Source organism: Drosophila rhopaloa, unplaced genomic scaffold (genome assembly GCF_018152115.1).
Source record: "Drosophila rhopaloa isolate 14029-0021.01 unplaced genomic scaffold, ASM1815211v1 contig_163, whole genome shotgun sequence".
Lineage (NCBI taxonomy): Eukaryota > Metazoa > Arthropoda > Insecta > Diptera > Drosophilidae > Drosophila > Drosophila rhopaloa.
This window is the reverse complement of record NW_025335043.1, coordinates 1653730-1674705: the sequence shown is the minus strand read 5'-3', so window position 1 is coordinate 1674705 and position 20976 is coordinate 1653730. Positions and strand designations below refer to the sequence as shown.

General features: G+C 37.5%; 2 protein-coding genes across 4 annotated transcripts; both read right to left on the bottom strand.

Annotated features, from left to right (window-relative positions):
* Positions 1-3318: 3318 nt before the first annotated feature.
* On the bottom strand, positions 3319-4966 carry LOC108047326. 3 transcript variants are annotated; one of them, XM_017127446.2, is made up of 3 exons: positions 4805-4966; positions 4337-4744; positions 3319-4246 (listed from the first exon to the last, which is right to left on the bottom strand). In XM_017127446.2, exons 1-3 carry the CDS (start codon positions 4935-4937, stop codon positions 3450-3452), a joined length of 1338 nt encoding a protein of 445 aa, XP_016982935.2. In that variant the 5' UTR covers positions 4938-4966; the 3' UTR covers positions 3319-3449. The 3 variants fall into 3 exon arrangements, with proteins under 3 accessions (XP_016982935.2, XP_016982934.2, XP_016982933.2); XM_017127445.2 differs by having other exon boundaries at positions 3319-4384; positions 4454-4744; XM_017127444.2 differs by having other exon boundaries at positions 3319-4744.
* Positions 4967-10580: 5614 nt separating this feature from the next.
* On the bottom strand, positions 10581-20369 carry LOC108047325 (fatty acyl-CoA reductase wat). The gene is made up of 11 exons (XM_017127443.2): positions 20297-20369; positions 19425-19789; positions 19198-19326; positions 16951-17070; positions 16175-16273; positions 15247-15403; positions 13780-13969; positions 12985-13128; positions 12460-12579; positions 10918-11181; positions 10581-10758 (listed from the first exon to the last, which is right to left on the bottom strand). The coding sequence occupies exons 1-11, from the start codon at positions 20319-20321 to the stop codon at positions 10647-10649; spliced, it is 1725 nt and encodes a 574-aa protein (XP_016982932.2). The 5' UTR covers positions 20322-20369; the 3' UTR covers positions 10581-10646.
* Positions 20370-20976: the final 607 nt, after the last annotated feature.

Below are 20976 nucleotides of genomic sequence, written 5' to 3'. Positions count from 1 at the left end.
AGCATCCCCAAACCTTTAACCTTTTCCACCCATTTACTCAAATTTTTTCCCTGCATAATTTACATGTAAGGGTCGCGAATATGTGTGAGAGTCCTGGTTGCCCACTGTCCTTCAGGTCCTTCTCGTGACTCCTGGCTACTTGACTGTTGTGGAACTTTTGCGCTTTTGTCGTGGTTTTCATTATCCCTTGCCGTTTGGCTTTTTGCTGCTCATAAGCCACAGCAACCCTTTCCCCTCCGCTGTGCCCATTTTGGGGCCACCTCAAAGCGGGCTGCAACTGACACATTTGCCAATATTGACTGTACACAGTGGACCAACATCCAGCCACTCGCTTTATAGAATTTGCAGTCGCCTCTTAGTTTTCCCCTCATTTCCGGCTCTTTCGGCCTATGCAAACAAAGCCTTGTTACTCGGCTCGCTCTTTTTACCACTCATTAGTGACAATTTTCTTGTAGTTGACATTTGCCTCGCCCTCCCCGCCTCCACACTTTGCGGTTGCAGGACAAAGTTTTTGTGTTAATACCACCATCTTGCCCTTCTCCCCTTTAAAGTCAGACATTTAAAGTCAGACAGGGGAAAACAAGAAAATAAAATCGCAACGTTTTGTGGCACGTAAATGACGACGGGCAGTTGAGGAGGAAAGAAAAGAATATATGGATCCGGCCTGGTAGGGCGTTCAATTTTTGATAGAAAACCAATTAATTGGAAAAATTAAAATCAAATATTTGCCAAAGCGCTTGAACAACACATCACTGGAAACCAAAAAAAAAATAGTACATGAAAAAATGCACAGCAACACAGGAAGAAATATATTTCAGGTATTCGATTTCAGAGGATCAATTAATTTTCTGGCTATCGTTACGCTTAACAAATATGCTCAGGTGATTTAAGCTTTTGAATAAGTAAATCAAATGTTAAAGTTATTTAAATATTTATTTAAAAAAAAAAAAAAAATCACGAGATCATCAAAATAAAGTGCAATTTAAACGATAACTAAGAATTTCATATAGTTACCAGGCTTACGGATTGAAATGAGATACTTCTGTTTAACAAAATCAATTTGTTCAATATAAACTTCCAATTGTTTATTTTCAGTGTATAAGAAAAAATATAGCTGAGCTGGTTGCTCTCTTTTTCGACGTCAGATCTAAGCATCGTCCTTCATTTATCCTTTCCCCAGTGCGAGTGTGTGAGTGGGGCAGGAACTCTCAATCAGCGCATGTTGGCGCCCACAAACTCACGTGCAAACACTTTACGACAGGGACTTTCGAAGGGGCAGGAGAAATCGAGGTGGAGTAGGAGCCGCACATCCAGGACACCCACATCCTCATCCAGAGGGATGCTGCTCTCGTTTTGAAGTGCAATTTAGCACAGCCACAGATTTTCCTGCCCTTGCCGCCCTCCAGATGCTCTCCAAGTATGCGGTAATTAATGCAATGAGGGCGAGTTGGGGGAGTGCGGCAAGTGGGCAGGGGAAAACTTACGCAAGGTGTGTGCTACCGCCATATGAAAGGTAGTCTGAGGTATTGACCAGGTAATGCAGGACAGGAGGAAGGATATCAGATACTTTAAGATTGAACTTGGGGGACTTAAGCCTCGAGGGTTATTGGAATTCTGTAAAGATAATCAAAAACATCTTAGGAATAGGATTTAATTTATAAATAATCAAATTTTCTTTCTTAACATTGAATACTTTAAGTAATTGGAAAATTCTTCCCTAAGAAACTAATATAAATATTTTAGATTTCTTAAAGTATGAGCGAGCATATATTTTTGAGAAAGAGTAACTTTTTTTTATCATCCTTAATTCGGTAATTTATAGGTAAAACTTCAACTTTGAATGTCTTGACAATTAAATTGATTTTTACATGGCCCACTCAACTTAAGATTTTTCCAGAAACTCACTAGTCTTGCTACATAATAAGAGCAAATAAGTTATACTTGCAATTTCTATAAATCCCTCTCCTCCTCCTTTGTAATTCTAATCCCCATCATAAATCCACTTCACCTTATTTTTTTGCTACAGCTTTAAGGGTCATTAACAAAGTGCAAGGTTCAATGCCTTCCGTAAACTGTTCACCACCTTCAAGTTTTCTTTAAGGAAGCGGAAGATAAAAAAGAATTCTTAAAGATTTCCTGCCCTGCGAAATGATATAAACAAACACACAATTTGCGCCACTTAGCAGCAAATGGACGAGGCCATTAATAATTCCATTTTTTCGTTAGGTCAGCCGCAAAAAAGTCAAGGGACGGCAAACGAAAAAAACAAAGCCAAAACCGCCCAGATAATAAGGAAATATGACTTGAGGCGGACCGCAAGATGCTGCGACCTCAAAAAGGGGGAGGGTGGTTGGGTGGTTGGGAGTTTTTGGGATGTTGGCATGGACATATACTAGTAAACGTGGCGAGACGGTCTTGTAAAACAAGCCAGCAACAAGAACAACACAACACAAAACAATAAATCGAGCGGGGAGAAGGCCAAGGAGAAGGCGCTCTCATAAACAATGTAATAATAAGGCCAACATTGTGCGAGAACTTGGCTTGGACTTGAGCGCCAGAAAGTGGCTGCCCCTTCACTCGTATAAATCTTGCCCCAAAGCCCGGGGATTCCTATAATTGCTGGCCATTAGAAAAATGTTAATTGTCATTAAACGGGGATGCCGGGACATTTCCCACGGATAACGAATTCAGGAATCGAAAGTAAGTTAAGGATATTAATGAACCGTATAATAAAATTAACACTCATCGGTGTCCTTTTTTTGTTCATTTAGACAACTTACAATTCCAGTGGAACAATTCCAATTAGAATTCAATTAAATTGGCTGAAATTATTTTTCCATTTTCATTTCACCCTCGCTTTTTTGCTCTGCTCAGTCAGTGTGGCAGGATAATAAGCTGGATGAACTGTCATGAACATTTTTAATTAAATTCAATATCCAAGATCTTTGTTCTGGCGCTTTTTTGTTTGTCTTTCTATAATGACAGGGAGGAAATGGAAGACGGAAATATGATTGCAAATAATTGCATAGGTTCTCGATGCTGTAATACGAAAAGATTAAACGAAAAGTTTTGTTCGACAAAAAGAACAAATTTACAAATTAACATTTTTGAATAAGTTTTATTGAATGGCTTTAAACATCGAAATAATTTAAAGCACACGTTTTTCAATACTCATTGCTACTGAAAAAATGGTTTTATAAGATATATATATATATGCATTTATAAAATATATTATAATTTCATTGATTAATATTTTTTTTATGTGATATGTATAAGTGATAGATGTTAAACTTTTGGTTAAAAATACAAAAAAATTAATTTGCTTTGCATGAAGTGTTTTATGTTTATTTTGAGTTTTCTTTTTGTTAATTACAATTTTAAGTTTAAGTACAATATTTTATACAAAAAATTGAATTGTGTTGCCTTGTTGAAGTTCCGTCTAATATAGTTTAAGTGGTATCCCCGGTGGAGAAGTCGGTACCAAATAACTTGTTGCATACTTGGGCGGCCAAAAAGCGACGAGCATTTTTTTTACTTGTCCCTTTAGCCTTGAACTCTTGGCCGTACACCTTGACTCCCATTTCGAAGAGCTCGTTCGGCTGTTCGCCGGTGGATCCCAAATACTCGAAAATGGTATTTGGCCGCATGTAGGTAAGAACCAGGCTAGGATGCATGGTCTTCCAGCTGAGTGGTAATTCCGAGCGTTTTAACGGAACATTGAAACCCTCCAGTTTCCACTCCTCAGAAAGTTTGTGCATGGCGAACGAGGCAAGCATCATTACGAACAGATCATCTTGATCGTCGCTTGTGTTCTGATCTGCTAACTTGGCAATGATTATGTCTATCAAAGCCTGCTCGCAGGCCTTATTCTTGGCCGATATTGTTGAAGGACCCTCGCCATAGTACTGCTTTTCGTTCACGGTTATATGGGCCTTAAACTTTCCTTCGCTATCGCGTTTCGAGGTGGCGCGGCTGATGACCACACCTTTTACCCCATTGATGACCATCCAAGCGTCCTTGGGGATTAGGGACTTGCTCAGCTGGCGGTTTAAGCAACGATTCATGTTTTGAACCGACCCCGGTTCGTTTTCCCCACTGCCGTTTTCCTCACTGGTGTCCAAGGAAAGCTCTTCGTTGACGGTCGTCTGAGGTTCTGGTTCACTTAAGTCGCTGGAAGGCTCATTGGAGGACATCTCCTCTAATTCTGTCTTCAAGATCAATGGCATTACAAGCCCGCTAGGGGTCCCTGCAAGTGGATCACAATCAGCAGATGAGATGGCATATTCAACAGCAGCGGGAATGGGATCAAACTCCAGGATGTAATTATCAATCTGACCTTGGGCACCTTTATTACCATCAATCGCAGCTGGTTTATCAGAAGAATCTGCAGCCGAAATAGAATCATCAATCGCAATTGTCGCATCAGATTGGACATAATTGAGAGCGGTAATACCAATCGAAGCAGAACCTGTATCCTGTTTTTCCTGGTCACTATTTCCCTGATCAATAGCAAGTGGATCTTGATCAGCTAGTGCAGCTTGCAGATTTGGAGCCGCAAGTTGAACAATCTCATTTGATGGAGCAGAAAGGTCTGGATTCAGGGCTGTAATATCCATCTCACCCGAGTTAGAAGCAGAAACTGTGTCTTGATTGTTCTGCACACAATTTCCTCCATCAGTTTCAGCTGCTTCAGGAAAAGCATTTGGTTCATCATGATTTGGAGACGCGATAGGAACAGCTAGTCCTACGGAAATATCAGCGTTTAAGTCAATTTTATATTTAATTTACATATATTTAATCGCACCTTGTTCCTCTTGGTCTCGATTTTCGGACATTGGAGACTTAATTAATGGCCCCATGTTGCCATTTAAATCTTCAGGTTCGCCGAAAATCGTTTTCTCTTGGAGACTCATGTATGAACCACAAATTCGCTTCATTTTTCCTTTTTATTATACTTTTTAATGTCGGCTGCCACTTTGACAGTTAAAGATTCAATGTTTGTCAAAAAGCTGGAGACATATCGAATGGCCTATCGGATTAGGTCATACTATCACGATATCAAAATAAATGCCAAGATTCACAATGTTGCGTTATTAGAACAGATGATTTTTTAAATTAATCAATCTAATTAAATCAAAGTAAATATTAGAATTATGAACTTAAATGTTCTAGTTTTTGGTATATATTAAAATTTTGGAAATACGAAGCTTTGAACAGAAATTAAATTCCTTCAAAGATCAAAGTAGAAAGAATAATTATAAATATTTACAAATAAAATTTTAAAACTTCTAGAAAATAGTATTCTAAATATTTTCAAATGACCAAAATACTTCAAAAAGGTTTTACCAAAAGAATTAAAAACCCAAATCGGGGAATACGAGATGCGCTTAAAGGTTAACTTAAATTGATATTCAAATCGGTATTTAGGCCTGTGAGGTCTCTTTAATTTCCTTACGTAGTTGTAAAATAAAACCATTTTTTCCCGCCAAACTTCTGCCAATTTTGTACTTTAAAAGGCCATTTTGGGTTAAGGTCGAAAAGTCAATACTATGGGTATTCATTTTAACGTTACCATCACCGCGGCTTGTTTTGCACTCCAAATGGTCGAACAGATCGATAGAGGGCAACCCTTTCCTTTCCATCGTTTATCATTGAACCACTCGATGGACTCGCCATTCACTTGGCTCGATGGCAAACGGGAGGGCGGATAAAATAGTTGGCGTGGCCATAATTGCTAAGCGTCTATAAAGTTGCCCTTGGTGTATTAGGGGCCACAACAAGTTGGGCTGCACTTTCGTTTCGTGCACTTGCCAAAGGCCAAAAAGTCAGCAACGTGTTGGGTCTACCACAAAAACAAGAGCCCGGCCACAAAAAAAAAAAAACATGAGCAAAACACGGTGCAAAATTCAACTAAAATAGAAGCGTTAAAATATTGCCAGCATTTCCGCGTTTTTAAAAAGCAAAAAAAAAGAAGGCAGGGGCGGAAAAGTTAGCAATGCCGCCTTTGGACCAAAAGCAGCTGATCCTGGCCAAAGCTTTTACATTGGTGACTTGGAGCGGAAATTATGTAAATTTAAGTGTTGGGCGCTGCTCCGCCCATCGCCCTGTTTTTGAGCAATGAAAACATGAAAGCAAAAATCCACACAGCGAAAAAAAAAAGAACGTTGAAAAGATGCCAACAAATAACCAATAAAAAGCAACAAGCAACGAGCCAGTGGGGGCAAAAGGAAAACAGCATAAAGTTGTGCTTGGAAAATTTCCCACATTTGGTTTGGAGTTGAGTTTTCCCTTGTTTTTCCACGGTGAGTGGGGGGCGGTATTGGTCCTGGGCCCGGCAACAAAGTTTTCGTAATTGTTTTTGCATTTTGCGGCGCACACATTCGGCCGGGAGTGGAAAAGCGGGGCCCAAATGTGTCCTTTGGTGTATTAAAAAGTTTCCCGTTTTTTTTCTTTTTAGAGGGCGAAGAGCTGGCCAAACATTTGCTGCCGTTGGGTCGTGGTCCATTGCCCATTAACATTTTATATGCAATTATGATTATTTTACCATTGTGCATTCGCGGTAATCTTTGGGGAGCAAACGTTGAAAGTTGAGTTTTCCATGCAAACGGAGAATTTAATGGGCTTCAATCGCCCCAAACTGGACTAGAAAGGGAATTGGGTGGGTCAAAGATATACAGAATCCAATCAATAGACATTTGAATGGGTGGAGAGTGGAAATTGGAGCTAAAATTGCATTGAGGCCACATGTTGCAGAATGTTAATTGAATCGATAAAGGAGTTTAACATCGTTATGCAGTAATTAAAACCAAAATACTTCGGTTTTAATGGTTTAATGATTGAAAATGTTTCTTTAAAATCTCTTCCTTGAAATGATTTTAGGAGTAAGGAAATCAATAATGTATTAAATTAGATAACTCCGAATTCACAATATTTGAAAATTGATTTTATAATACATTTAAAAGAGGAACGTCTTAAACGCCTTTTACCTTACAAATATAGACAATTTTGTTTGTAACTTATAACAAATTTAAGAGATATTCATTTTAATGAGAAACTAATCCTTGCATTTATAAAATATGTTTTTGAACTGGAAATGTGTGAGCACCCTTAATGGTTGGTTATTATTTTGTGGTACGTTTCCATCACAAGTTCAAAACATGGTCAGAAACTTTTCCCATTTTCCATTTCTATCACAATCCAGTTCTGCCTAAGTTACATATGCAGACAAAACCCGTACTGTACCTGTCCTTTGAAACAAGCTGAGTGACTGCAACCAGCAGCCATTCTGTGGTCATTAGCCCAAACCAAACTTGACTTCTACTCTGGCCTGAGATTTTCTGCAGAATTTGCGAAAAAAGACAGTGCAGGAAGAAGCAGATGAGAAGAGATTGTGAAGGGGTAAAAATGTATCCACAAAATGCGACGGCGACACAAATCTTCTTTATTGCTTGCTACGTTTTGCATGCACAGCCTGTCCGATCTCACTGGGAAAAAATATGGTAATTTTAGGTCAAAATTTGAACTTAAAAAAAAAAAACATAATTACATAATTTGAAAGTAAATATTTATTTAGGTAAGTCTTTAGGAAATTTTGGTTCGGAATTCTGTGGTATAATTTCTAGTCAAATCTTTTCTGTTCCGAATTTAAAGATCATAATTCCTTCTTAAAGCAACCAATTAATTTAAAATGCAGGTCACATTTCTTCTCAGTGTTCACATGCCCCTTTGCGAGTGTTAGTGTCCTCCCTCTGTCTGAGTGCGGACTTTGACAAGAGGACATTAGGCTGGGTCCTGGACAAACAACTAATGGCCTTTCGAGGGCATTTTCCCTGGTCACAGGTGCTCGGGCTTACCTACGCCCAGGTTGTTTTAAATTAAAAATCTATACGAACGCAAACAGAAAACGTGGCCCAACATGCTAAATATTCTTTACATGCTTGAGCTGAATTCTTGTGATTTATGCTTGGGTTCCATTCAATAATTTTATTGGTTTTGTACGATTTTTGGTGCTGATGCTGCTGCTGGAATATTACTCATACGCCGCATTGCCCGCTTAGCGTAACAGAAAGTCCACTTGAGCGGATTACTGTGTTCATGTGATAGCCATTCCACGCAATCATTTTCAGAAATGGGGAAAAAAGTATGTGCATTAATACAGTTTCATGATATGTCCCTCAAAAAGCGTATGCCCACACTCAATGTAAACTTTTCGATTTGATTAAATAATTGTAATTTCTTCGTTTTACTTTCATATCGATATGCACCTTACAGCACATATGTATAGCAGCTCTACTACTAAATTTTAATTATTTTGTCTGTAAGGCATATTTTAATTTCCCGTATTGAATTATTCTCGAAATTTATAGCATAAGCAAAGTATGTGTTCTCTAATGTTGACTTGATTATCAACAGTCGCTGCACATCTTGCATGTTCACATTCGGTGCTGCATTTTGCAGCTGGCACTTGACAGCTGATGATGTTGCACATTTTCCCCTGTTCGGTGAGTTTTCGGCTCCATTCTGACCAACTCTTGTCAGTTGCCATGAGCAGACTAATTATGCAAAGCTGTGCGGCAAGAAATTTGGAGGAACTGTACTTCTCTGGAAAGGAGTAATCATTCAGATAGAAATATTCCACAAAATTTTTTAAAATTTAATTTGTATCCACTTATACAAAATCAAAAATTCTTTTATTAGCTCTCAATTGTAAAATCCTAAAAAATAATTAAATTACATATGTACTTTTGAAAGCTAATGTTGTTAAAAAAAACTAACTATGAACAAAAATTAAATTAGATTATTCCAGTAGTTTACTTATAAGTCAATTTGTGTTTAAAAGATATGCGTATACCACATACATTGTAGCAACAATAGTAATAAACAATTTTTGACTAAAAAATAGTATTTCAGTTTTTGTATTTATTCCAAATCCATATATTACTTATGTATGCCTTTTGAAGTTATATTACAACTTCGATTTGTACTACATTCAGTAGCATGTGTCATCTGGTGCACTTATGATAATTTTAAAGTATTTTTCGGGGGCGTCCTGCAGCACTTACCTTATCAGGAGGCACAGGCTGGGTCCTGGAAGCTGGAAGCCCCACTATCAGGTAGCTGGGGCAGCTCTGTGCAGCCAAGTGGTGAAAAGTATTCACATTAATTCAAGCAAAAATAAATTATAAAGGCAAAGGGCCGCCTGCCCCCTTTGTCGGCGACTTTTCGCTGCGTTGTGCATTTTATGACGTTTAATGTGTTTCTGCTGTCAGCAGCAGAAGTTGCAGTCGCTGCCGGCGTCGACGTAGATGCAACTTTTAACTTGTTTTTTTTTTTTGTGCTGCCGCGTTGAGTGCATTTTGTTGATTTATAATAAAATAATGTAAAAATATTACACAATAATGAATGCGCCGCGCACCACGTCTGCTTTCTCCCACTTGCTTTCGGTCCTGCTCTGTCTCTTTCTTTGTCCTTCTTTTTCGGGATGAAATATGAAACAAGGAAATGCTCGAGGTGGAAAAAAGTTTCAGCCAAGAATATGAAATATGCGAGAAATAAAACTTTTAACTAAAATTATATATGTATATAGCCCCTGCATATATCCACTTACATATGTTGCTTATGGTAGGTGTGTGTTTGTTTTTGTCATGTTGTTTACGTTCACTTCTTGGCCATATTTCTTTCGTGCGAAACTACACGAAATATTTTTGTGGTTTGTTACTGTTGAAATACGCTCACTAAATATGTAAGATTGGTGAATAATGAATAAGAAGAGAATTTTTTTTACTTATTTGGCAATTGTATTGCTATTAACGATAACACATATTAAAATTTTTTTGAACACTTTCATAAACTTTAGTTTATTATGACTTTTTAAAAATTGCTATAAGAAATGGACCAAAATATACTGATTGAAACCCTTAAACTTAAAAATAGATCAATAAATCTTCTTTAAGAAATAAAATATATTTGAATTTATAATCATTTAATCAAGTTTAATCATTTTTTTTGTAGAAGAGTAGAAATTGTTTAGAATTCAATGCAACTAATTAAGCTTCAACCTTTTTTATATTTCATTTTAAATGTTGATTTAAATTTTATTAGGCGTTCAATTCTATTTAACAGATAACTTTAACAATTTTATTTAGTGGTACTCAGGCAGCATTATTCCTTAGTTGCGTAGCTTTGATTCCATAAATCTTATTGGGTTAGAGTATCTGGCAACTTTACCCACAAGGACTCCTAACTTTCCCGCACTCAAAGTCAACACATACAGCTCACATTTTGATGCGCTTTGAGATCGTGGCGTCCTTGCAACTTTATCGCGCCAGAAATTGCATCATATTTCACGGACCTCAGCGTGACAACAAAATATTTATATATATAAGTAATACTCGTACATACAGCGGTGAAAAAAAAACCGCTTGCACAAAGTTCGGGAAAGGTAGCTTTACTCACCTCGCACCGTGAGGGGCCAACTAAGACGTCTGTCAGCGCGAAAAGAAGTGAACGAGCAAGCGAAAAAAGTTGTCAAAAGTTTCGCGCCACACGGCGTATGAGTAATGCCAGACAAAAGACAGAGATGCTTTAAGAACTGCACAATTTATTAAGAATACACGCGTTTGATTATAATTTATAACGACACTCATTCAGAACGCAATCTTTGGCATAATTTTGAAAATCCTGAGATAAACTTTGAGCATGCACATAATTAATGAAAGACCAAATGTCGTCTTCAGCATCGTGTGCAAAAGGAGCATCCTGAGCGCGTCCAGTTACAGATGCAACGCAGGAGCAAAGGAAGCAGCAGGAGCAGAAGGAGCAGCATGCAAAAGGGAGTAAACAAAGTGTAATTAAAAACTACTTAGCGAAGGACCTGGCCCTCTACTTCTTTCGGCCCACCTGGAGAGTCAGACCCACCTGCGATAAATAGTTTTGCGCTGCTGTAATTTATTATCGTTAGCGCTATCCTTGAAGAAGTAGCGCCTGATGCCGCTGAGGTATGAGCGGAAATATTCGCTCCAATTAATCGTCGCAATGTTAAACTGCAGCACTGAACGCTCCTCGCGCGGCAGCAGCTCGTTCAATTCGTCAATGTTGCGATGGGCGAACTTCCACTCCTTCAATCCGAACCAGGCCATCATGTCGATTATGCGAGATATCTTCCTATACGCCTTCATATAGCTGCATGGAGGGAAAAAGCATTAGAATATAAGGGTACTGGAGCCATATACGTTTTTGTAAGATAATAACGCTAATGCCATCTTAATTCTTTCAAAAAATAATTTACTTTAGGAACAATTAAGATTACATTAGTTTACCCATGAATAAAACAGAGTCAGTCAAAATATCATCATTATGCATTTCAATAACTATTCACAGGCTTATTATAAAAATAATTTTATATTTGTAAATCTTAAAAAAATATAAATTAGGCTCCTCAGTTTGCTTCAATTGTACAAGAAAATAAAAAACAATTTCATATTCACTTCTTTTTATAGTTTCTCTCCATGTAAAAATACAAGAATGGGAAAAGATGTTCAGAAAGGATGCAGAGATTGCTGTCAATATGTTTGTTAATTGGGGGAGCTGTTGTGGAGCAGTGTGGTCTTGTTGGGGCCCACCTACAATACTGAGGCTAATGCGCTCTAATTGAAATTTGTTAAATATTACGTATACGCCCAGAACTAAGAAGCTTGCCAAGAGGGTTGACTAGATGGAAACAACGAAATGTCTTTACTCTTATTTTGCTTTGATAAATATGTCAAGATATATACTAATTAAAAACTCTTTGGTTTTTAAATTGTTTATGAAATCTCAAAGGTATTACAATTTTTAAACTTGAATTTTGTTTTCTGTTCTAATCTAAGCCCCAACATTTGCTTAGATTGTAGTTCAAAATTATCTTAAATGACTAAACTAGATAATTATAAATGACTACACCAAGATCTTGACTTAAATGTTTTCAAATATGTTATTCCCATATTTAATGAGACCTGGCAAAAAAATTACTATTAAAGCAAGACGCAAAAACTGCCACTTTTAGCTTGCGACACGGATATACAGATAAAAGTTATTATGCTCCCTTGACTAACATTTTTATTTTGAAATCGCGCTTTGATTTTGATATTTTCCATGTAAGCTTTGCCATAGAAAAATATGTAAAATTCAGTGATCATTTTCACTTCAATATATTAATCGCTCTTGATTGCCCCTTTATCCTTAACAAAGTCGATGTCAAAAAATAAGCCCCCGAAGAATACCCTGAACAGGTCATTCAATTGCCTTTCCATGTACCATTTAAAATCCATTCAATGTAGCCGACCCCGAAAACCCACACACCAGCACATTGCCACCTTGGCAAACATATTCTCAATGGGGGCGGGGTACGGGGGTGGGCGTGGCCTGGGGTGAGGGTGTGTGTATATGAGAGCAGCTGAATCGATGTGTGAGTGTACTTACATGCGCTTTTGTCCGGTGACCATGGCAATTAAATCTAAAATATAAGCTGGGATATTGTGCAAGAAAAATGCAATTGCACAATGCAGAGGCTTCGATGGTATTATAACGTACGAGAAGCACCTGTGACAATAATGCGGTCGATCGAAGGATATATACATTCGTGTGTGCGAGGGGTCGTGGATATGGCGATTCCAGCGATTCCGTGTGGTATTTGGGTTCGATTTGGTTTAGTTGGCAATCCCCAGTTCGTTTTGTGTTTTTAGTTTGTGTACGTTGGTTTCGTTTTTACGTAGTTTTGGCCGAGTTTTTTATTTGTTGTTCCGAATTTCGTTCAGGTTTCGTTGTTTCAAGGTATTAGCAGAGCATAGATAAATTTTCCGTTCGCAAAAATTTGAAAATATTTAAGCATGGGATTAGACATGCATACAATATGGCAGCGTTTCGTGTTGATTTTTTTTTTGGGGAAAAATTCAATAAAGAATATTTATTTTTGTACCACACAGTGTGTGTGTGGGTTGAACTCACCAAAGCGCCTTGTCGAAAGGTTCGTGAAATCCTTTCCGCGACAGATGCATATACTGCCCCCAGGTTATATTGTTCACGTCGGACACGTAGTTGTATACGGGCAGCTCCGATTTACCATCCACTTTACTTTCACGGATTTTAAATCTGCGAAGTAAAAAGATGTGGAATCATTTCCCGGAGACACATAAAAAAATTGGATACTGAATAAATGTACTTTCGAACTATTACTTTTTCGGAAAAAAATGATTATTGTTTTCTTAGTTTAAGTACCTAAATTATTTAAATAAATTTTGGTGTTCAAATATATTAGAATTTCTAAAAAAATTAAATTTTCAATTAAAACCCAGTCTTAATATATTTGGGGACTTTAAATTAGATTATGGAAAATTTTTTTTTAATTCTTAAAGACTTTTTATTTTTCTAATGAAAATATAATTGAAAAAATTAAGATGAATAAAACAAAATTGGAAAAAAAAACACAAGGAACAAAACAAAATAAATTCGGTGAAGTAATTTAATAAATACAAAAAAGTTAATACGAAACCCACAAGTCTTATCCCGAAATGCAGTGAACTTTTCCCATTCCTCGTTCAGTCCCCCGACAGGTGATAACCTGCGACCTTTGCCCGTCTTAATTTCTCCGCTCTTGGTATTTACAAATTTCCACCTTCTTGCAGCCCGCAAACAACCGAATGCTATCAGCTTGCGGTGGAACTCTTTACAACTTTTACACATCCTCTGGCACCGCTTCAGCAGGATGTTTGAGTGTTGGTGTGGACGTGGATGTGGACTAACCTTCGAGCTATATCCCAGGCGGTTGCTATCATGGCATTCACCACATAATCGGCGGGCACCATATTCGCCTTGCAGCTGGCCGTGCCGTAAATGCAACGGACGAGTCCCCGGGCAGACCAAGTGCATAAACCTGATGGCCCGTACAAATTATCAGTCCAGCCGGGAAATGGATCCTTGTAGGTTGACATTACTGCGAATAAATAAGAATTAATGGCTGCTTTGTTCGCCCGGCCAGAGAATCGCAGACGGAGAAGGACTTTTACTGCGGCCACCGGGAGTTTCCTTGTTGATTTTAGCCAACGTCAAAGCGATAATGGCGGCGACTGGTCCACCAGTTCGGTTCCCTAACTCCAATCCCACCTCCACCAACTCATTGCGAACATCCCCTTCCATTTGCCATTTCGCTAACTGATATGCCTGACTCCCAATTGCAAGTTTTGGACTTGATTTTTTTTCGATATACTCTTGGGCAATGGAGTTAATATGCTGTGATGTAAAAAGTAGCTTATCTATAGTTAGTAACTGCAAAATTGATAAATAAATTCAACTCTCACTTATATAATGTAAGCTTTTAAAAAAAATTTGGGTTTATGACATCCTGTTTTCTATTTTAAACAAGCTGTTAGTGAGGAAAATGTTGTCCCTAATTTTTTGGTCAGGCAAATAAGAAACTGATTAAAATTATAATCTTTTAATGATTTCTGTTTGATGACAAGAAGGAGAAGTACTTCGTAAATTACAATTAAAAACTAGATACCTTATCAATCTTAAAATTGAGAAATATTTAATATTTATTAAATATTCTTAAATTCAGTATCTAAACATCAAAGTTAGGGTATTTTAATATCTACCCGATCAACCGAAAAATGTCTTTTTCCATTGCCATTCTCGTTTGCACAGCCAGCTTAGGTTCCAGCTGCATGAGGACGATGCTTTGGCATTTTTGTGTTAAAATAAATGAAAATTTGTTTGTGCTTTGTTTCTCGAGAGCTTCGGCAGCCAGAATCCCCCCTCCCCTGAGCACTGAGACGATGGGAAAACCAAGTCAGCCATCCACTGACTTTTTGTTACGTTTCGTTCGTTACGTTACGTTGCGTTTTGTTGCAGCAGCAGCACAAACAAAGAAGCAAACAAAATCACAAAAAAGGACCCGAAAATATAAAAACTTTTTCCACATGCCTTTATCTGGTAAACCCCAAGTCTCCTCTCCCTCCTCTCCTCTCCTACATCGCCCACTACCGAATGAAGACAACTCTGTTGGCCATTTTTCACTAAATTTTAAATATTCCTTTTTCCTGGGCCACAAAGATCCTCCGGGGGATCTCTCCATGGCAGAGCGGAATATGTTTCTTGTGTGGTTTTGTTTGCACAATGCCTGCCCCTGGGTATTTGTGCTAATTATCTGACAATTAGTTTGTTAAGTCAAGTCTGCAACCGCAATAAATATTCCGTACGCCACCCACTCACCTATGGGTGGTCGAAAGATGCCCGCTGGCATGTGGAATGCCCGATGATTCACCAGATTCTCGGCGCACTTCTTGGTCATGGTGTAGGTGTTGGGCATCTGGCCAATTAGGCAGTGCCGCATCTTCTCCAGCGTTTCGTCGTCGAATGTGCGATAGATCTGCGAATTTATTCGAATATATAAGCTCGTGAAAACATTTTCCAATTTAAATAAACTGTCATATCGCATATCAAAAATGATATTCAGGATTTTTGTTTGCAACTTTTTTTGCACGGTATTCGTTTGTTAAAGGGTATATTGGGTCATAGACAAGACAACATCTGATTTGTCTAAAAAAAAAAGGTTTTCCGATTTACATATTTTTAAAGAGTATTGTTTTTTAAACAACTTAAAATTAAACTGAATAATATTGTAGTTTAACTACAATTAACTTTTAACTACAATTAACTTTTAATTTAAATTTTTGAAGGCTAAATATTCAATGTTGTGGAGTTTTCAAAATGTTTCAAAATCAAATTCCTCAGAACTTAAACTAATTTTTTCAAACACCAATTTTAAATTATTTGTGAACTTTGTGAATCAATAATTATTTAATATATTTATTGTTAAAGCCCCTAATAATTAAAATAGGTAGGAGATTTTATAAAAATTATTATTTCTTTCTAAACAAAGTCTTCCGGTTGACCAATCTTAAAATATAAAATAATTTTTTTAATAAATAATTGTTTTCAGAACAAAAGCTACCATATGCAATTCTGTTTTAAATGAAAACTCTTGAGTTCCAATTCGTGTAAGTCGCCTTTCATTATTATGTTAAAGAGGCTGTTTCCTAAAAGGATATATATGGATCCGCAATAGTTTTTTCTGGAGTCTTAAATGTGTTGCTTGTATTTTTTTCTGATATTTCATTTTTATGTAAGCATTACCAACCTGCATGATTTTTTCGTAGCCAATTTCGTTCTCGTACACTTGTTCCTTGATAAATTTGCGATTGCAGTTGCAGTAGAGTGTTGAAATGTGCACGAAGGACTGTGCCCACGGGGAGGTTGAATTGGAGGGACCACCGAAATCGGGAGGGAAACACGCATGTCGAATGTTGATTGAATTGTGTTGGAAATTGTTTGCCCGCCAACGCCGTAAAATATGCATCACCCAAATAAGTTGGAAATTCGGGAGAAAGAGAGAAAACAGTACGTAAATATTACAATTCATACTCAAATATTTTTACATGTATGCAGACTGGGGAATTATGTATTTTGGTTACTTAAAAGCGCGATATGTGAATATTTAACGTATATTTTACCGTTGTTTATTTTCACTAATGGAAATGTGGCCATGTCGGGCATGATAGCTGGATGATGTGACTTTAATCGGCTTTAAAATTATGTGCGTGGAATCAATATTGAATGCCAGTGTATTGATTGCTGATACATTGGTTAGTTCGTAAAATGAGAGAGAGGAAATGTTGATGAAATTTTAAAGGCCATGACAAATTTTTATATGATTTTCTTAAGGTTTTCCGAGTGACAAACCAAGTTATAGGACAATACAAATTTTGCATTCCATTTTTCCAAATAAAAATTGTATTATTTTTCTTAACGTTATTCAGAAGATCTTTAAATGCATTTTACACCTAACAAACGTTCATTATCTGTAACCACTATCAAGCCTTTAATGAGTTCACATTTTATTTGAAAGCACCTTACCTTTAACTGTTTCATTTCCATGGCCAAATCGAGTATTTTCTTCGTGCCCAGAACATTAATGTCAATAGCGTCGCTCAGTTTCTCATTGAATTTCACCGAAGCCACAACATTGAAGACAATCTACAGACGAGGAAGATAAACCAGACCCACGAATTGTAATGCATATTAAAAATGAAAACAAAAAAAAGAGCAAAGCACTGCAGCAGGGAAAAGCTCATGCAAAATGCACAAGAGATGTGCATACAAAGCAGCAACAGTCAGAGATGGAAAGGCACTAGTTGGGCTTATAAAGGTACATTCGCCGATATGTAACTAAGGAAATTTTTTATTTACTTTAGACTTGAATGATCAATCAGTAAGGGGTTAAATTTTTTTAAAATGTATATCATAAAACTACATGCATATCAATAGATTTGTGTACATGATAAACTGATAAATGTAAAATTTTCTAATATATATTTTCAGCTAAATTTAATATATTTGCTAAAGTTTTATTTAAAATCAATGTAATTTACATTTGTACTTATACATACTGGCAAGGACTATGTCCCTTGAGGTCGGGCCTTTTCCATCACTGACAACCATTATTGCTGCGATCTGCTGGGGAATGTTTGGCCTGCGCTCTATGGTAACCTCAAAGTCAGCAAAAGAAGCTGTGGCAGATGGAACAGGACCCGAAACAGGAACAGGAGCAGCGGCGGGAATCCTGCAGTGTGGCGCGTGCATTGAACATCGACAACAAAGCAATTTCAGCTTAAAACAGTGCACGCGGACTCTAAGCAGACCGACCAGGCTCGAGTGACTTGTATGCAAAATGTTTTTGCAAACAGAACGGGAAACTGAGGAAAAATAAAAACGACCAACGGATGCGGATGAGGATGTGGATGCGGATGTGCCCGGATGGCAGGACAATGGCTCGCGCATGCCGAGCACTTGAAGCATGCACAGGAATTTTCATTTATTTATATATTGTGTTTTATAACCAACAGCAGGAGGAGCAGCAGCAACAGCAATAGCAATAGCAACAGCAACAGGAGCAGACGACCGGCCAGGATGCTCTACACATTTTCACAGTTTTACGTGGCGGCGGGTTTTTCAATTTTTGTTGAAAAGTAGAATATATATATATATGCACATGCATACATATCGTGTGCCTCTTGTGATCAGCAAAACAAAGCAAAAAAATATGGGCGAGAAACGAAAGAAATAAACTGACTGCCTGGCTGGTGTTGTCGTAAACATTGCGCCTGCCTTTGGCATGCAACGTTTTACGTATACGTAATGCACAAGCCAGAGAAGCCGAGGGGAAGGTTGCGATAACCAGAGAAGCACTTAAAAAAAAATTGGAGGTTACAACAGTAGACAAATGTCTACTAGATTTTAATAGATTTATACTGAAATTCCTTTTATAGCGATGTTAATTACAAGCACTATTCTTAACAATAATTTTAAAAGTTGCAACCATCTGAAATGTTTCTAAAAAAGTAAAACAAAAAAACTTGTAATGGAGCTATAAATAGTTCCTCAATTTTTAAGTGATAAATAAAACTAAACCAAGTTAATTTGATTACAATTATTGTTACCGACTCAAAATAAGAGTAAGCATTTGGAGCGTGTAAGCCTGAACAGTAACGCCACAACTGGCATTTGGTTTTGCGGTGTAATTGATTTTTCATTTGTCTTTTTAACTTTAAAAGTTAAATTTTTCAAGTATTACATTTTTCAAGTATTTTTTTCCTAAATTTTGTAATCACATTATTTTGTAATTTATCTTTTTCATTATCTCATAACATTTTCTATCGAATTTTTATTTTTTTTTTGTTTTGAGACTTTAATTTGAATAAAAAATTTAAGAAATCTGTGTAGACAAGAATTTTCAGAGTTCAATAGTTCAATAGTTAAAATTAAATTTAAGTAAACTATTACATACAAAGAATTTAGAGAAAAAAATTCATTATGGCGACAAATAATGTTACCAAATCAACTTGCTTACTTCACTTTCTCAATCCTTTTTATTAAAATAAGAACTAATTTTTTTTTTCTGGTGTAAATAGATAGGGACAGACAGGAATCGGGGGAGCCATCCAGATAGGCAAACACAACAAAAGCCCATGAAAAGTTTCTCACACAAAAAGTCCATTGATTGAATTGCCAGCAGGGGAGTGGCAGTTGAACGTAGACCGAAACAGGTGCGGTGATGCGGTGGCGGCAGGAATGGCTGGTGGAACATCAACAAAACTTACTCACCTGGACCTCAGACGAGAGCATTGCTCGGTCGGCGGAATCAATGTCCAGGTCGATGGCACTGTAATCAGCGCGTATCGGATGCACCTTCTCCAACAATTGCGGTGCCTCCTCGCGTATCCTATTGAATATCTGTCGGAGGCAGTGGGTTGGTTTTTATCCGACATTGTCCTTGCCTGCGGGAAGGGGGGAGCTCGACAGGATCCCGCATCCTGGGCGCTGACACTTACCGATTCATTGAAAAAGCCCTGCAAGCGCTCCTGCACGCTCATGTTGTCCTTGCTGCGTATCAGCATGTAAATTTTACGCAATCCAAACGAGCGAAGCAATTTCTCTGTTAACACTTTGCCCACGAAACCGGTTCCGCCCGTAATGAGTACAGTGGCATTGCTATAGAAATCCGTAACCGGTGTCGTACTGACGGCACTCGAGAGTGGGTTGCTGCCACCCCCATCGACACTGTTTGTTCTTGTACTGGAGGAGGCCTCCTGGAAGACCTGCTCCTCCTCGTCCTCCTCCGCCTCATGGCCACTGCCACCGGTTCCATTGCTACTACGTCGCGACGAGCTGGTGGAGGAAAAAGCCTTCCGAGTGGCTAAAGGAGAGATTATTTAAAAAATATTTATTAACTAGCTAGCTTCATTTATAATTAGGTATATTATCATATAAATATATTTTTCTTGGGCTTATCTTATAAAATAATATTTATACAACTTATTTATTTTAATGTCAAAAGTTACTTGCTTTCGATACTCATTACCTAGAATTCTTAAAAACCGATGACTCTAAATATAAATCGTATGTTTTCATAAAAAGTGAGCGCCATTCTAAGTTTTCATTTACTTTATCAATGTCTTGATTTTTGAAAAAAGTTGGAATGTGAAATGGAGCTCACTCTTTAAGAAATTATATGATTTTTATTTATATACTTTTATTATTTTTAACAGAAAATCGTTTTAATAAAGCCTATCATACAAATCATAAAGATTTCTTCAAGATTTGATTATTATCCTAACCTTTCCTTAAAACTTTAAATATGAAATATATGATTTACACTAACTTAAATGAAAATTCAAATTTCTACTAATAAGTATTAACTCACTTTTACTAGAATTTGCGTTATGCATGTTTTAAAATTGTATTCCTTATCCCAAAATCGAACCGTTCACTTCAAGGGTAAAAAGTACATTGACAAGTTTTCAATTTCAATGTGGCTAAAAACTGGGATTTTAATCAATAAACGGCAGACATATAACAAAAAGATTTTCCCACCGCCAGTCAATTATATTAATATGAACCACACACGATATATATATATATATAACCATTCTAACCCAATTATACTATATCTATTTGTGTGTTCAACTTTTCCCTGCAGGTAAAAATGTATATTGTTTAAAATGTGGGCTGTGGGGGCTGGCTGACATTGTGGTTGCATTTGACCCGATGACCTACCCTGCAGGATGTCTGGCGGAAGGGAGACGGCGGATCAACGTGCTCCGGCCACGCCGCACTCTTTCACTCACTTTCCATCCGCAGGTTGAGCCATTTTAAACAATGTTAATTATTCAATTATCAACAGCCAATGCGGCTGCCATGTGACCGCATGTCCTTCTAACTGCTTTTGACCATGTGTGTGTGTGTGGATCAGAGAGTGCGTGTCCCAGTCCGTGAGCTACTGTCTGTGTGTGCGTGGCCATATCCTCCGTCACAGTTGGTCCTTGTTCGTCGCGTGAGAGGGTGCACAGCATATGTTGTTTGATTGCTAGCGAAAAATGAGGC

Excerpts from the sequence above, each read along its gene's own strand:
- LOC108047326 (XM_017127444.2), bottom strand. The coding sequence starts at position 4,937 with ATGAAGCGAATTTGTGGTTCATACATGAGTCTCCAAGAGAAAACGATT. Across the intron at positions 4,745-4,804 it reads TCGAGACCAAGAGGAACAAG|GACTAGCTGTTCCTATCGCG; the intron begins GTGCGATTAAAT and ends ATATTTCCGTAG.
- LOC108047325 (XM_017127443.2), bottom strand. The coding sequence starts at position 20,321 with ATGCATAACGCAAATTCTAGTAAAA. Across the intron at positions 13,970-15,246 it reads CATCTTTCGACCACCCATAG|TAATGTCAACCTACAAGGAT; the intron begins GTGAGTGGGTGG and ends ATTTATTCGCAG. Across the intron at positions 13,129-13,779 it reads GCCTGGGATATAGCTCGAAG|ATTTAAAATCCGTGAAAGTA; the intron begins GTTAGTCCACAT and ends TTTACTTCGCAG.